The sequence below is a fragment of the Tupaia chinensis genome, unplaced genomic scaffold (assembly GCF_000334495.1).
Source record: "Tupaia chinensis unplaced genomic scaffold, TupChi_1.0 Scaffold000573_1, whole genome shotgun sequence".
Classification (NCBI taxonomy): Eukaryota; Metazoa; Chordata; class Mammalia; order Scandentia; family Tupaiidae; genus Tupaia; species Tupaia belangeri.
Window position 1 is genome coordinate 1,120,687 of NW_006160087.1, and position 15,765 is coordinate 1,136,451.

The 15,765-nt window shown below is 60.1% G+C and overlaps 1 protein-coding gene across 1 annotated transcript in view; it reads left to right on the forward strand.

Annotated features, from left to right (window-relative positions):
• CSMD2 (CUB and Sushi multiple domains 2) overlaps positions 1-15,765 on the forward strand; it is a 565,338-nt gene that overhangs the window by 152,787 nt on the left and 396,786 nt on the right. The window contains 2 exon segments of the mRNA XM_027775561.1: positions 798-992; positions 14,873-15,080. Of these exon segments, the coding sequence (XP_027631362.1) occupies positions 798-992; positions 14,873-15,080 (403 nt within the window).

The following is a 15,765-nucleotide window of genomic DNA, read 5'->3' on the forward strand; positions in this document are numbered from 1 at the left end:
GCGGGAACACAAAACCCAGTGCCCGACGGTCCACGGCGCTGTGTCCCCCTTCCCTCCTAACCGGCGGCCAAGACAGTCTCCTCCCCTTGCCAAGGCCACCTCCTTAGGATCAGGCGAGCAGACTGGCAGCTGGTGGTGGCTGATCTGGCTCTAGTTACGCTCGGCCCTCACTTTCTCCGTTCCTAGTTTGTCCTTTGCACGAGCCAGGCTGACGAGAACTTCTCCTCTTCCCACCTCACTGCCAGCTCCGGCGTTCACCAGCCTCTCTAGCTGCCTGGAGCCTGCTGGGTTAACGTCTCCCTCTGGCTGCCAGGCGGACCACACGTGAAAGAGAGGGCCTTGGTGTGCACGAGCACCTGCTCCGTTCCAGCTCTGGGGCCGTTCCATGCTGTCGGTTAGGGGAAACGTGGAGTCCACAATCAGGACAGCCATGCTCGAGAGATTAGCGATGTCCTTGGGAATGCCTCCTTCATGGTCCGTTTGGATGAAACCCTCCTCCAGGGTTTCACTCTAGGAAAGGCCAGAGAACTGCATGTCTGTTAGAAATCTCTCCTTGGAAGGTGAGCAGACCAGCGGTGGTCAGCCCCGTGCTGCAGAGAAGAAGCGAGTCCTGGGGGGACTGGCCTGCGGGCTGCTGGGAAGCTGAACATCCGGGCTCGAGCCTTGCTCACAGGCTGCATGGTTCTTCTCTCCCGCAGTTCTCCCCAGCCACACGTGCGGGAACCCAGGGAGGCTGCCCAACGGCTGAACATCCGGGCTCGAGCCTTGCTCACAGCCTGCATGGTTCTCTCCCGCAGTTCTCCCCAGCCACACGTGCGGGAACCCAGGGAGGCTGCCCAACGGCGTCCAGCAGGGCTCTACCTTCAACCTCGGCGACAAGGTCCGCTACAGCTGCAACCCCGGCTTCTTCCTGGAGGGCCACGCCGTGCTCACCTGCCACGCTGGCTCCGAGAACAGTGCCACGTGGGACTTCCCCCTGCCCTCCTGCAGAGGTGAGTGGCCCCAGCGGGGTCACGGGGTGTGTGGCAGCTGGGAGGGGATGCGGAGTTTCCAATGCGACTCCTAGGGGAAAAGCTACACCGTCCACCCCAGTAGGGCATGGGGTACCCACTGTGGGCAACACCAAGTTCTCAGGGGCTTCCCAGCCTGACCTGGCTCCCAGCTCTCAGGCGTGCACTCCCTCAGTCTCCTTCCCCTGTGTCAGCAAGCGTGTTTCTAACCAGCCTGGCCTCCCTCCTGCCCTCCCGTCTCCGAGGGAGCGTCTCCTGCTCAGAGCATGCATCTCTTCCCAGGCAGCTCTCCTACCCAGCACACCTAGCAATTACTCTCTTCCCTGTGAGTCCAGCCTCTCTCCCCAGCTAACGGTTCCTCTCCGCCTCCATTTATGCTCCAAACCTCTCGGCCCTCACTCCGCCCTCCCCTCAAAACCTCCTCTCTCCACTGCTATGCTGCCTCGGCCTCCAGCGCGGGTGCCGGCCTGTCCACACTTGATGGAGGCGTTGTCAGTGTAGCTCCGAAAGCCTCGCACCCTGGGAACCCCTGTCCACAGACCGGGTGCTGGCCACCCTGCTGCCCGCCCAGTCTTCACCCCCTCCCACTCGTCTACTCAGACTCACGCTAAAATAACCTCCACTGGCGCTTGGCTGATAATAAGGTAATGCTGATCATTTTTAACAGCTTAGAAAATACAGAAGAGAATGGAGAGCTTAAATTTACCCACTTAGACCGTGCTTTTTATGCTTTTCCTCCCCATTTTTTGAGTACATATTGGGCATATGTACATATTCTAACTATGTGCCTAAATGGAGGTTGTGATGTTTGTAGATGATTTTGAATCACCTTCGAAAAGCATCTCATTACGCTGTGGGGCTTCCCTGTGCGGCCGACAGCGCCCGGCACCTTGACGGAGCCACCCAGCCTGTGTCTCCTCCGAGTTCCCACCTGGTCCTCTGTGGATGGGTCTTTCCCCTTTTCTGCATCCTGTTCCCAAATCCGATGGGAACTGTTTAGCACTTACGTCCCTTGGCCCCCAGCAATCGTTTGCCCCCCTAACCAGCCCTTTCTGCTTCAAACTCATCTTTGAATTCCGTGGATCCAGGATACCCAGCACCAGTCTGAGAAGAGCATTTCAAGGGGTTGAGAAACGACTGGAGCACGGAGCTCCTCCTTTGGTTTACATTCTGTTCTTTTGGAAAGAGCTTTTCTGTAATTAGTATGAAAAGACTAGCTCTGAGGATAAGCAGCCCCCTCCCCTGCCATATGCACACTTTTTCTTATCAACACCAGGCATGGAAAGTACTTGGCAAGTATACCTGTACCCTTCCTCCCACTCCCACGGCAGACATGATTAATTGATCCTAGCACCCTTTCTGCTTGAGGCCATTCGCAGCCATGAATTCCCTCCCCACAGGCAAAGCCACCACCAGCTGACCTGAGCTGACACTTGACTTCACCCTCCTCAGCTGACAGTGTCGGCCTCAGCGTGTTGATCCTTCCTTCCTTTCTCCCTAAGTCTCGTCCTCTCCGGCCCCATTTCTAACTCAGGACATGCCTCTCGTCACGCATGACCAAACCTGTCAGGTGAGGCGTTGGTCCCTGCACACAGGTGTGTAACACAGCCCGCCCTGCTGCACCTGCCTGTCCTGACAGCATTCCCGCCACCCCTGTCCTGGGGCTGTCTGGGTCGACATCACATCCCGGTCTTCCAGAGAGGGTGTCAGTTTGACGTGAGAACAGAATAGAACGTGATGGGGGATGAAATCAACTTGATGAACTCAAGACACACCTCTCTTTGCACCACTATAAATATCATGCTCTTTTGTTCAAGCCAGAAACTGAAACCAGACGAGATGTAGGGACACGTGCCGATGGGCAGGGCTCTGCCGGCCGGTATCCTGTGCTGGAGCGGCAGGCGCCTGCTCTCCCTCCTGGCGTGGCGTCTGAGGAAACCTCCTCAGCCTGAGCGCTCTCTAAGCCATAAACTTGCCACCGTGCCTCCCTTCCCTGGCTCCGCACTGCCATCTTAGGGCAGGAACATGGCCCCATTTTCCTCACCCAGCCTGAGACCCATGCCCACGCAAACCGCTAAGGAAGGTATCTGCATGTAGCATGGCCTTTATGGAAAGTTACTGGCAACGTGGGGGCTTCCCATCCCAGCCAGAAAATGCGAATGACTTCAAGTGCTAGTCGGACCCATCCGGAGCTGAGGCTGGTGGCCCCTGCTCCCTGGAGGGCCTGCTGGCTCCTTCTTGGCAGACCCCAGGTCCCCGTGCTGTGCACGGCTCCCTGTCCCCTCTCTCCGGCCTCTCCCACCTCCATGCCACCTGCGCCGCTGCCCCATTCCTGACTTGGCCCAGCTCTGTGGGTGCGAGAGCTCTTCCTCTGGCTCTGCCATCTGCTCCGGCTGATTCTCCGTCCCCACCCTGGACTGAGGTGGAGGCTGGCATCTTCCTGAACGAAAAGACTCTTGCCCCGCCAGGAACTCTGGCGCCGGCTCTTGGGCCACAGCCTGGAGCTCGGTGTCTGTGTGTGCAGACCAGGAGGCAGAGAGGCTGGCCTCCCGGGGGAGGAAGGGGTGGGCAGACCACTCCCCAGCGTTCAAGTCGCCCTGGCATTCGTGGGTAGGGGCACCCTAGTTTCCCGGGTCTTTCAGCTTCTCAAAGGAGGATGGTCCTTCCCCTTCTTCCCCGTAAATGCCGGAGGGCCCGGCTCGGACTCTCCCTGGGGACCCCTGCAGCTCTTGGACCTTTTCACCTGCGCTCTGGCCTGGATGTTATTTGGGGCGGCTCTCTGACCTCTGCCCCGACCCCACCCTTTGTCCTGAGCTTCAGGCCGTGTGGATATTGAGCCCTTGACCCAGCCCTTCCCCCTGTGACGTGCTTCGAGCTCGGCACGTGCAAAGTCTGACTTTCAGTTCTCCCTGGACGTGCCCTTTTCACTGCCTCCCCGGGTGCGGTGAAGTGTCACCACCCAGGGTGGCCTGCCCTGTGCCTTGGACACCCGCTCTTGCTTCCCTCACTCGCTGCGCCGTCTGTGCCGTGTCCCTCTGCACTGGCCCGCCCTTCCACACCTGTCCACCCCGAGGAGGACCTCGTCTCTCGGGTGTGCCTCTGAGGGCGGCCATCCTCCGGTCTCTCCCCGCCCCTCACCCCTGCTGCTCTGCTCTGAGCGACCTTCCCAGACGCAGAAGCGACAGAGCTCCCGTGGTCAGGTCCCCAGAGCTCTTAATCACTGACGGTGCAAGTTGGGCTCCTTAGCCTGGAGCACGGGCTCCTGGAAGAGAGTCCAAGGCCAGCCTTTCTAGTCTGTCTCCTGGCCCTCTCTTAGCAGCTCCGACTGGCCCACAGCCGAGTGCTCCCTTCGAACGTGCCGGGGAGCCCGCTGAGGATGTCGGGTCTTGCTCTCTGAAGCGCTTGGGGCTGGGAGACTCCTTGCTGCCGAGGAGGCTGTGCGGTGGCTCTGTTCAGAGACAGGAGGGCGTAAAAGGGCTCTGCAGCTCTGGGAGCCCCTGGCGTCCCCAGCTCTATGCTCAGGCTCCTCTATTCTAACTGGCCCCAAGTGGCAAGACCATCCTGAGACACGTCCCGAGTGATGTCGGTGATTTTATAAAGGAGACTTTCCAGACTCGCCTTCCTGAGGAGGCCAAGCTAAGTGGGAGCGAGGGTGCGTGCCATGTGCCCGTGCCGTGCCAGGGCCGTCATCGTGCCAGAGTTACTGGGTTCACGCTCGGGAAGGATTAGAAAGCCTTTTGGCCTTTCTTCCCCTGTGTGGAACTCTCGAGGGCTCGCGCCTGTGAGTGGATAACCTCACCCCCCGGGCAGTGGTCCGTAAATGTTTGCTGCGTGAACGGCCGGCTGGCTGCTTCTAATTCGCCATCTGTGTCTGCAGGCACACAAGGCCTAGACGGAAATTCCTGGCCTGGGTTCCCCGCCTGCCCGGCAGCGCTGCACGACACGATCTCTTCCTGCTCCCGGAGCAGATCGGAGAGCTGTGTGCGGCCCTGTCATCCAGGAATCCTCGTGTCTGGCTGCAGTGGGCCTGGGCGGGGGACGCTGCAGACTAAGCCATACAGGACAGAGCGGCGGGGATCAGAGCAGGCATGAGGCCCACCCCGGGGATCTGCCCATCGAGGCCTGGTCTGGCTGGGAGGGAGAAGGGCCTGGGACCCTTCCGCCTGTGTCACTCTGGGCACCTTTTCAGAGGCAGAGGGCCCTGGGAGGTGCTGAGCGTTCTGTCACTTCTTGGATCCACGTGGATTTCAGCAGCCGGCCTCGGACTTGGGAGGGATATGGGCCCTGGATCTAAAAAGGCGGCCTGAGGGAGGAACAGAAGTCAGATGCACCGGGGACAGAGAGGCAGGTAGAGAGGACGCCGGCCTGGGCAAGGCACGCTTGGCCTGTGGGGTTCAAGCCGAACACTGCAGGCTGCAGCCGGAGCTGGGAGCCAGGCATCTGGGCTGCAGAGGCGCAGGCTACGGGTGCGTTCCCACGCCTCTGGCCCCGGGGAGGACCTGAAGACTGAAAGGGAAGCAGAGGTGCGGGGCAGGGGAGGCGCGTGGACTGCGGCCGGCGTGCTGCTGCCTCTGGGTTTCAAGCTGGGACACTCAGCCGCCTTGCAGGGCCGACCGCACCCTCGTCCATCCACCCTGCCCTTCAGTGGCTGTCTCCGGAGCGCCTGGTGTGTGCCTGGTGTGTGCCTGGTGTGCGCCTGGTGAGCGCCTGGTGTGCGCCTGGTGAGCGCCTGGTGTGTGCCTCGTGTGTGCCTGGTGTGTGCCTCGTGTGTGCCTGGTGTGTACCTGGTGTGTGCCTGGTGTGTGCCAGTCGCTGACCCAGCTGTTATTTACCAGCTGCCCAGGACATGCCAGGTGCCATTCTAGACCCGGAGGACCACAGCGGAGGGCAGATTCCATGATGCCATGGGGTTTGCATCCTGGCTACGGGAGCCAGAAAACAGATGCCAAACGGACACATTCCCATGGTGACAGAAATAGGGAGGGGACGAGGTAGCCCGTGACGAGGAAGCCTCCTTTAGGTGGAGAGGCCTCTGACCAGGTGGCACTGGGACTGAGTCCTGAGAACAGGAAAGAGCTTGTCACGTGAACACCTGGAAGAGGGTGTTCCCAGGGAAAAGAATAGCAAGTGCGAGGGCCCTGAGGCAGGAGAGAGCTCAGCGTGCACAGCCAGCGGGTCCGTGTGGCCGAGGGCGAGGCTGGGGCAGGCGGGCAGGCTGTGCTGAGGAGGAGGAAGGCCAGCCTGGCCTGTATGCAGAATGCAGCCAGCGGGGACTCGAAACACAATGGTACAGTTTGACTTCGTGTTTTAAAAAGTTCATTCTGGGTGCCGGGAGGGGGAGGGATTGTAGTCGGGCAAGGGGCACTGTGTGGGTCTGGAGTCCGTGTCCTGGATCCACCAGTTACTAGCTGTGTGGCTGTGGGAAAGTTCTCGAAGCTCTGAGCCTCCATCTCCTCACCCGTAGATTATAGGTGATTGCGTCTGTCCTTTTAGGCGGTTTGAAGATTAAATGAGAAGGTGCAGAGACCAGTCAGGAGGCGGCTGCTGAGGGGGCCGTGGTGGGGATGAGCTTGTGCACTTGGGGACTCCTGCTGGGGCCGCGGCCACCAGGCCTCGCTGCCGGATGGGACGTTGTGCCGATGGAACCAGGGTCGAGCTCGACTCCCTCGTTCCTTCTGGAGGGCTGGCTGGGAGAGTCGGGATACTGATGACCAGGACGGGCGCAGGCCACGTTCCCTAAAGAGAATCAGGATAGTTGGCTTCGACCGGAACATCTCCGATGCCTGGGAGACAGCCGGGAGGAGGTCATCACTCTGCAGCTGTTGGTGGGGCGTGAAGAGGAGTCCCAAGTTAGGAGCAGCATGAGAGACCTAGGTCAGCCATCTGGATAGCAGCGACGGCCTGGGCCCTGCAGGCTGGGCCCCATCATGTTGTCAAATTAAGCCACCACACGCCACGCCAGGCACAGTGTGGACTGTGAGTGGTTCTGATCGCCAGGGCCCTGGCTAGACCACGGCTACCCAATGCCACCCTCACTACAGGGTCCCTCTGCTGCTGCAGGGCCACCAGCTCTTCCGCCCCCTCGCCATCACACTTACTGTTGTGGGACAGTTCACTCCCTGGGCTTGGATGGAGTCCAGCCCACCTGGATCCAAACCCTGGCCTTCCCTGTCACTCACGCCCACCAGCTGCGTGGCTTTGGGCCAGTTGCTCAGCCTCTCTGTGCGTCAGTTTTCCGTACATGGGAATGATAACAGTACTTAACTCCGAAGGGAGATGTGGCATTCCAGTTGGTAAATGCTGAGCGCGTGGAAGAGGGCCGTGTTCACAAGGGCATGCAACTTAGCGGTCACTGTTTCTTACTGCCACAGCCACACTGGCCAGCATGTATGGAGCAGGCCAGCGTAAGCTCATTTCCGCATAAAGCCCCTAGGAGTTAAAGTGTTGTTATCCCCACCACATGCAAGAAAACTGAGGCCCAGAGGGGTCAGGTGCTCTGTGGTCAGACGACCAGAGAGTGTCGGGAGCGGGAGCCAACCCAAGTCCATGTGCCTAAGAGCCACGGTCTTGACCAGCACTGTCTGTGGAAGGCAGGGGATGACCTGTGACCTGTGGCAGAGCCTCGCAGCGACCCTACGTCCAGAGCTCTCCAGCCTGCCTCTGCCCACCGGCCAGGTACTGCCTGTTTTCTGTGGCTCCCCCCATCCTTCCTCTTCACCTGTCTGAGGAGGAAAGCCGAAAAAGAGAAGCCGAGGTTGGCGGTGGGGCCGATGCTGCTTCAGGGGATGGCCAGGGTCTAGGAGCTACTTTTCCTTCTTACAAAGGATGCCTGCCATGGCTCGCCTAGCACCGCCTGCTGGGTCAGGCCCTGTGGTGACAGAGGCCTGGGCAGAGAGGAATAGTGGGCGATGGCCTGGGTCTGGGGTCAGTGCCCTGGGGTCAGCCTGGCTCCGACATTGAGTAGCCGTGGGACTGGGGGGGTAGTTCTCCAAACTCTGGGCCTCTGGAGGTCTCAGCACCTGTGGACTGAGGGTGAGGGTACTTGGAGATTAAACGAGAAGCTGCACGGGAAGCGGTCAGCCCACGCCTGCCCACAGCGAACGCTCAGTAGGGAAGAGGTGAGCGTCGGACAGCACGTCCTGCTGCCTCGTCCCCTCACGGGGAGGCCTCGGTGGCAGTCTCTGGGGAAGGAGCCTGGGGCAGTGATGACGTTCTCACGATTGGGTCGTGTTTCCGTCTTGACGAGAGAGAGGTACTCCGACAGGGTGTGACCATGCTGCGACCCTCCCCGCAGCCTTGCAGTCAGCAGGGACCGCAGGTGCATGTCCTCGTGCCTGCTGTATCTAGTGGACCCAGGATCCGAGCCAAGCCGTCCACACAGCCCGGCAGAGCTGAGCGGGGCCCCCCCACCCACTCAGGGTGCTCGGCCAGCCATTTCTTACTCTCAGCAGGAGAGTCTTTGACGAAGCCAAGGAGAAAGGAGCAGAGTCTAGAGCCTCCAACAAGAGGGGATGGAACGGGGGTGAGCAGGGTTTTGCTCCCAGCGGGGAAGGGACGGGGAGGTGCAGCTCTGGAGCACTCCTGCCATGGCTCTCGGTCTCGTGCTGAGCTGCGAGATGGCGACTTCTCTGCCTCGGCCTACTAGCGTCTTCATTTCCTCAGAGGCTGAGTGGGTCTGAGGAGGGAGGATGGGCCGGAGCCCAGCGCCGAGGACCCTGGGGCTCCTGGCATCCGAGATGGTGCACTGCAGCGGCCTGAAATGGGGCGAGAGTGCAGTCTCCTGAAATCCGTGAGCTGTTGTGGAGTTTACAGTCATTGAAGGGGGCTGAGAGACAGTTCTCTGAAATTGTGGTTAATTGAAGAGATTTCAGTAGAACTTAACGTCGATCATAAATAAAGTCATAAACTTAGGAAGGCGACCGTGGGCGCAGCACGCCTGCACCGTGGGATATGCATGGGTTCGTGGCTGGGCCAGCGCCCGTGGCTGGAGAAGGTGAAAGTGTAAATGAACATTTTAGGACTGTGGTGTCAGCGGAAGGTTATATTTTATGACTCCAAAGTTGTAACCATGAAATACGGTACCTTGTTTAAAGTGTGAGAAAACCTCCAAACAGCTTTTACAGCATCTTCAATCAAAGCAGGATGGTGGGAGGGTGAGGGCGTCGGAGGAGCCCCAGAGGCGGGGCAGCTCGAATGGCCAGGGTGTCATCTTCAGAGGAGCAGGTGGCTCTGGCCTGCAGCTCTCGAGCTCCCCTTCCAGCAGGTCCAGAAGTCATCGACCTCTGGGGTGTTTGGGAACCCAGGATGGCTCCCTGCACGCCTCGCACTCAGGGAGGTGCCGTGTGGTGGGGGAGACCGCTGTCGTGACGCTGGGAGACGGCTGGACTCCTGATTCGGCCACTTCCTGTGGGCTTGGGAAGGTTACTTAACCTCCCAGCTTCCGTTTCCTGTCTCATGTATCCGCTCAACAGATATTTATCAAGTGTCTGTTGTAGGCTGGGAAATGCAGTAGGTGCTTGGGACGGAACAGGCATGGCCCCTGCCCTCGTGGGGTTTACTCTCCAGACGTTAAATTAATGATGACATCATTGGTCAGTTAATTATTGGAAATAATTAACTATGGGAGAGTATGCGGTACTCTGAAGGTGTCTGATAGGGAAGGGGGTAGTCTGTTTCTGGAAAGATCCTGGAGGAAGCGATATTTAGCCTGGTACCTGAAGGCTTAAGAGGGGCCAGTCAGGCCCAACAAGTGGAGAGGAAGGCCCAAAGAGGGAAGGTAGCACTTCCGCAGGCCCTCGATATTTAGCCTGGTACCTGAAGGCTTAAGAGGGGCCAGTCAGGCCCAACAAGTGGAGAGGAAGGCCCAGAGAGCAGGCCCTTGGGCAGAGTGAGGGGTCAGCATGGCGTGGGCAGGAGGGTGGGCGAGGGACTGGTACCAGGCAAGGCCCTGGGAGGTCCCTATGAGCCTCAGGGTATTCTGCTCCATCCTGAGTGACAGTGGGAGTCACTGGGAGTTCTCATGAGTGGGGGCCAGGGCCATGCCCGCAGCATCATGATGACTCTGCGTGCAGAGCGGACGGGCTGGTGGAGGTAGGGGTGCTGGGGACCAGGCGGGAGGCCTCGCAGAGGCTGCAGCCTGGGGCAGAATAAGGCTTAGGACAGCGGCAAAGGCGAGAGACAGAACCTGGAGCCGCTTAGGACAGACAGGATTGGGTCACCCATTGGGTGTGGGGTGCGAGAGGAGTTGGGGGTGCCCAGAGCCTCTGGCGTGAGGAACTGAGTGAACAGCCCTGACACTGCCCAAGAGGAACCCGGGGAGACGGCCAGGTGGGTGGGAGGAGGGGGGAGGAGGGATGGCTTAGGAGTCTGCGACGGTGTGCACCGTCCAGCCTGGAGGTGGGAGGAGCCTGTGGGTCATTCTCATCGCTCCAAGTCCCATTACCCCTCTGGATTCCCTGCTGTCCTCCAGTCCAGCCACCCAGATGACGTGGGTCGTGGCCAAGGCCCCCAGGTAGACACTGCTCCAGGCGAGTCAAGTGGCTCAGCCCTCCACGGCTCCCTTGCCCTGGGGCAGCCTCACTGCCTCCCTTTTTGCCTCCCCGCTCTAGAAGCACCATCCCCACACTCCCCTGTCCCCTCCTCCCGGGGCCTTTGCGTCTGCCTGCTCCGTAACACCCACTCTGCCGGCAGCCCGCTCCACCCTGGAACGCTTCCTCCCCGACTGCAACCTTACCACCCCAGGCCATCACCCTCAGAGCTGCCTCTCCTGGAGGAAGGGGTCCCCGTTTACTCCCAGTCCTCCTGCATCCCTTCCTCTTCCCACTGCCACTGCCTGCTTGGGCTTTGGTGGTCAGAGCAACCTCTGCCCTGCCCATGTCTCTGGTCTCCAACAAACCACACCCTCTGTCCATTCCTCAGGGCCCACAGCTGTCTCTCTAAACAGGTCTGGGCTTTTACTCCTGCTGAGCACCCTCTTCTCATGCTTACCCCGGCTTCCTGCACCTGCAGGGCAGAATCCAAACCCCCCAGCAAGGCCGGCAGGGCCTCCTTTCTGAGTTGACGCCTGCCCGCCGTTTCCCATGGAGACCCTGCAGCTCTGCCCTTTATCGCAGTGGGCATGGGCACTCCTGAGCTCGCCCTGTCACCCAGGCCCCTGCCTGCCTGGTCCTCTGCCCGGCCCCCTCTCTCCTCTCCCCCAGCACACTGCTCAAGGGTTGGGCTCCATGGCCCGCCCTTCGCAGCTGAGATTTAGCAAGTGGCTGGGACCGCAGACTGTCCCACCTGGGCTGACAGGGCCAGGGCAGGAGTGTTGGGAGCAGCAGGCCTAGTGCTTGCTGGGAGTGACTGTGACAAGGCACCTGTGTGCCGACGGGCTCCTGCGGCTGATCTCCCTGGTGGTGTGCACGGTGAATTTATTTACATCAGGAGACAGACTGCCTCTGTGTCACTACATAGCCCTGCCGCGGACCTGCGTGGAAGCGCCGTGCAGCCTGATCGTCCACGTAGCTGCACCGCCAGGCTGGATTAGGGCCCTGCCAGGCCCAGCACGCCTGCCTCCCCTCACGTCCCCTTTCCTGGGCTGGGGCTGGGGCTGGGGGGCAGAGGAGGACAGGAGGAGGGCAGGCCGCAGCTCCTCCATGGCACGCGAGGGCTTCCCAGGGCAGCTCCTGCCTCCCGGCCAGCCTGGCCATCATTTCCGCCTTGCCCTGCACGCTCACAGTCCTCCACGCTCACCCTCGGGCCTCGCTCTGGCCTAAGACAGCTCTGCCCTGTGGGTGGCAGCTGGTGGCCCTCTGGTGAAGTCTGTCCTGCCGGCTCAGCATTCCACATGCAGCCGACTGACTGCATCCCACTGCCACCCAGTCCAAGCTCCACCCCTCTCCCTGCCTCTGCCCCCGGCCTCTCGGGCCTGGGTGGGCATGGCAGCCCAGGGATCCTGTCATACACACGGCAGGCCATGCCATCTGCTCAGAAGCCTCCGCTGGCGTCTCATCTCACCAGAGCAAAGGCCAGCCTCCTTACAGTGACCTCCAAGGCCCCCGGCCCAGCCCCGCCGACCTCGTCCCTACCGCTTCCCCCCACCCCCCTGCCCCGCTCTCCAAGCCCTGGGGTCTCGCCATGCTCTTGAAGAGCGCTGGACCCTGCGTCCCCAGCTTCGCGTTTGCTGCTCCCTGCCTCAGATGCTCTTCCCAGACAACCACAGACGCCTTTCTTTCCTTTTCACACCCCGGCTCAAATATCAACTTCTCAGCGAGTTCCCCCCGCCCCGTCTGAGATGCCCACGGCCCCACTCCCGGCACAGGGGGCAGCGCCCCGTCCCCTGCGCTTACCGCCACCTCGTGTGCCACAGAGCGTTTGTTTCCCCTGGGCTTGCCTATCCCTCTCGCCAGAATCACGCCCTGTGAGAGTAGGGGGGCGTGTTTTTATGGCCAAATCTCCAGCGTCTCTTATAAAGCAAGACCTGAGACACAGTGGCGCTCAAAGAGCCTTTGTCGAGTGAACAGATGAATGAATGTCTCAACAGAAACGTCTCCTCCATGAAGCCTTCCAGGCCTCCCGTGGAAACCATAGTGCCGCGAGTCCCCCACTGTGCTGGCCCTGTGCTGCCATTGCCCGTTCACCTGCTCTCCCCCCCGCCCCCAGTCTCAGAGAAGCACCGAGGGCAGGAAGCCCCTGACCCGTAGGGCTGATCCAGCCGGTGTCTGGCGCAGGGGGTGCTCAGCTCTGGGTGTGGGGGGACATTCAGGGCACCTACTGTGGGCAAGGCCTTCCACCCCTGCTCTTGAGCGTACCAGGGAGCCGGCCCTGAGAGCCGGCCTCGCGGCTCTCCTGACCCTGTGGGATGGCGTTGATGGAGCCGGCCCAGAGCCCCTGGAGTGAAGCTCTTCATCTCGAGCCCCGCCGCTCCTACGAATCCTGTGTTGGCCTGACCCCAGCCCTGGGCGCCCCGCGGGAGCACCGGCCCTGTCGCCGCTCCTACGAATCCTGTGTTGGCCTGACACCGGCCCTGCGCAGCCACAGCTGCCGCCCGGGCAAACTCAGCATTTATCTGACTAGATGTCCATCACTGGCCAGTGCAGGCACGCTTGCGTCGCCCCACCCGGTTATCAGCACACCGTCCCATGGGGGAGTAAGCTGGGGCTTCGAGAGATGGGTCGCCCCAGGTCACGCACACGGCTGGGAGACGCACTTACGTCCAATCTAGACCTTCCTGGCCCTGAGATCCGTTTTCTTTCCAATTCATTCCCATTTCCAGATCCTCTTTGCTCTGTCCCCTTCTGCATTTCCCTTACCGCCACCTGTCACTCCTCTGCATGCACCCGGGATGCGCCACCTACAGCTGTCTAGTGACATGCTTTGCACGTTTGTATTTCTATGCGTATGCACATTAAGGTCCCTCAGCTTGAAATGCCTTTCCTTTGCTTCTTTAATGAGTAAACTCCTATTTGTCCTTCAAAACCCAGCTCTAATGGCACTTCCTCCAGAAAGTCTTCCCAGACTGACTCACCCAAGTACAACTATCTGCTGCTTTATCTATGTCCCCAAGGTACAAATTGTATCCTTGGGAGGCGGAAGAGTGTTGAGTAAGAGCTAAGCCCTGGAAGCAGGCAGCAGGGCTGGGAACTTCGCTCCTTCCATCATTATGAGCGCGTTACCTTTGGCAAGTGACCGGATCTCTTTGGGACTTGTTTCCTCCCCTGCGAATGGTCCTTTACAGAGTCATAGCAAGGATAAAACGAAATACTCAGGGTGCCCACAGTGCGCCTGTTGGGTTGTAAGTGCTCCATCAATACCAGCTGTCGTTAGCGTTGTGCAGTGCCCTGACGCTGCGTTGTCTTTTCTTTACGGTTTAGTCCCTCTTCCGGTGTACACGTGCCATGGTGTATGTATGACTTGCGTACAAGGTCCCGGAGGGCAGGCTTAGGAACCCAGGTCACTTTCCCTAGGTCACCCAGCAAATAAGGGATGGAGGTCCCAGTCCCTCGAACCCAGTGTTCAACTGTCAGCACAGTCCTGGGATCTCTCCCCTCTGCATACCGAGGGCTGGAGCTTCCCACTGCCCCAGGTCCAGTCGTGTGCACATTTAGACAGGGTCCTGCCTCTGGGGCTCCTGGTGGCTCGAGGGAAGGCAGACGTGAACAGGTGGAGCTCTGAATCTGAAGGCAGACCTCTTCCTGCTCAGGAGGGAGCAGGTACTGAACACGTGAGGGAATCTGGCACTTCCAACAGGGGGCATTGGAGCTGGGTGTGGACACGTAAGGAGAGCTGCACTGGACAGAGGGCACCCCAGGCAGAGGGAAGGATGCGTCCGGGGGCAGGTCAGAGACGCAGAGCCCTGAAACAGCTGGCCTGGAACACCCTTTGAGTTTTGCCCCCAGGAGCTGTGTTGAGTTGTTTTGTGTTTGTGTTCATCACAGATGAGCTTTACTAAGGTCGAGTAGGAAGAAACCTCCTCACCTCAGTCATGACCATGAAATCAATGTGACAGCAACAGCTGATTTCTCCTCCTGCCTAGTCATCACGGAGCAATTAAGAGCACGCTCTCTAGGGACAGTTCAGACATTAGCCCCGACGGTCACTAGCCAGTCATTAGAGTGACCCAGGGCGGGCTGCTTCTCCTCTCTGAGCCGTGGCTGCTTTTAGCTGCTGGGTAAAAACCGTAACACCTGAAGTTTTCAGCACAGTGCCTGGTGCTGCTCGGGGCCCGGGAAGGGTCTGGCAGCGTTATCACGGGGCCTTGTTGGAGCTGCCTGTGCGTCGTGTTCCAGGACCCCTTCCACCCCTCATGGGCAAAGCCCACGCTGAAGCCAGGGCCTGGCAGCCAGACAGCTCCCATGAGCCTCTCGTCTCTGTGCCCACAGCGGACGACGCCTGTGGTGGGACCCTGCGGGGCCAGAGCGGCATCATCTCCAGCCCCCACTTCCCCTCGGAGTACCACAACAACGCGGACTGCACGTGGACCGTCCTGGCCGAGCTGGGGGACACCATCGCGCTGGTCTTCAATGACTTCCAGCTGGAGGACGGGTACGACTTCCTGGAAGTCACGGGGACCGAAGGCTCCTCTCTCTGGTAAGCGCCCCTCCCTCCTCCGTCCTCCTCCTCCCACCCCGTCCTCTGCTGTGCACCCGGAGGCTGAGGGCCTCTGCCCTCACACTCACCATGGGGTCTCTCCGTGGACCGTAATGAGACACCACCGTAATGTTCAGGCCGAGGTTTCGATGTCCTGGCTCAGACTTAGATGGCGGGCCTTGGTCAAGTGACTTGCGCGAGGACTAAAGATGTCCTAGGGTCGGGGCACGCACAGGGCTCAGGAAAATGACTGGGAATGTCATTCTGCTCTGGAAGACAGATGGCAACCAGCGCAGGGGCCACAACCGGAGGTGGGGATTGCTTTGTGAGAAACGTCCAAAGGCATTGCGCCTCGGGGCCGAAGGAAGGCCCAGGCTTCTCCCTCTCGTCCGCATTGTTGCAGAGTGGGAGCTCCTCCACGGGGTGCCCATGGAGGCCGGGTTGTGACGGTTAGGGAAGGGTGACTGGAGGAAGATGTCCCGGCCTCTGCTGGTCATCTCCAGGCTCGGGCTAATGGAGCAGCCAAGGCGAGGTCCGCTTAGGGAAGCGCCAGCTTCCTGTCGGTGGACAGACCTGTCGGGTGCTGGCGTGTGGCTGCATTACCAGCATGAATTGTCCGGCGACCTTCATCGGCACATCAGGAGCCAGCAGCAGGGTGTACCCGGTGTGCTTCTGGCAGCGTGGG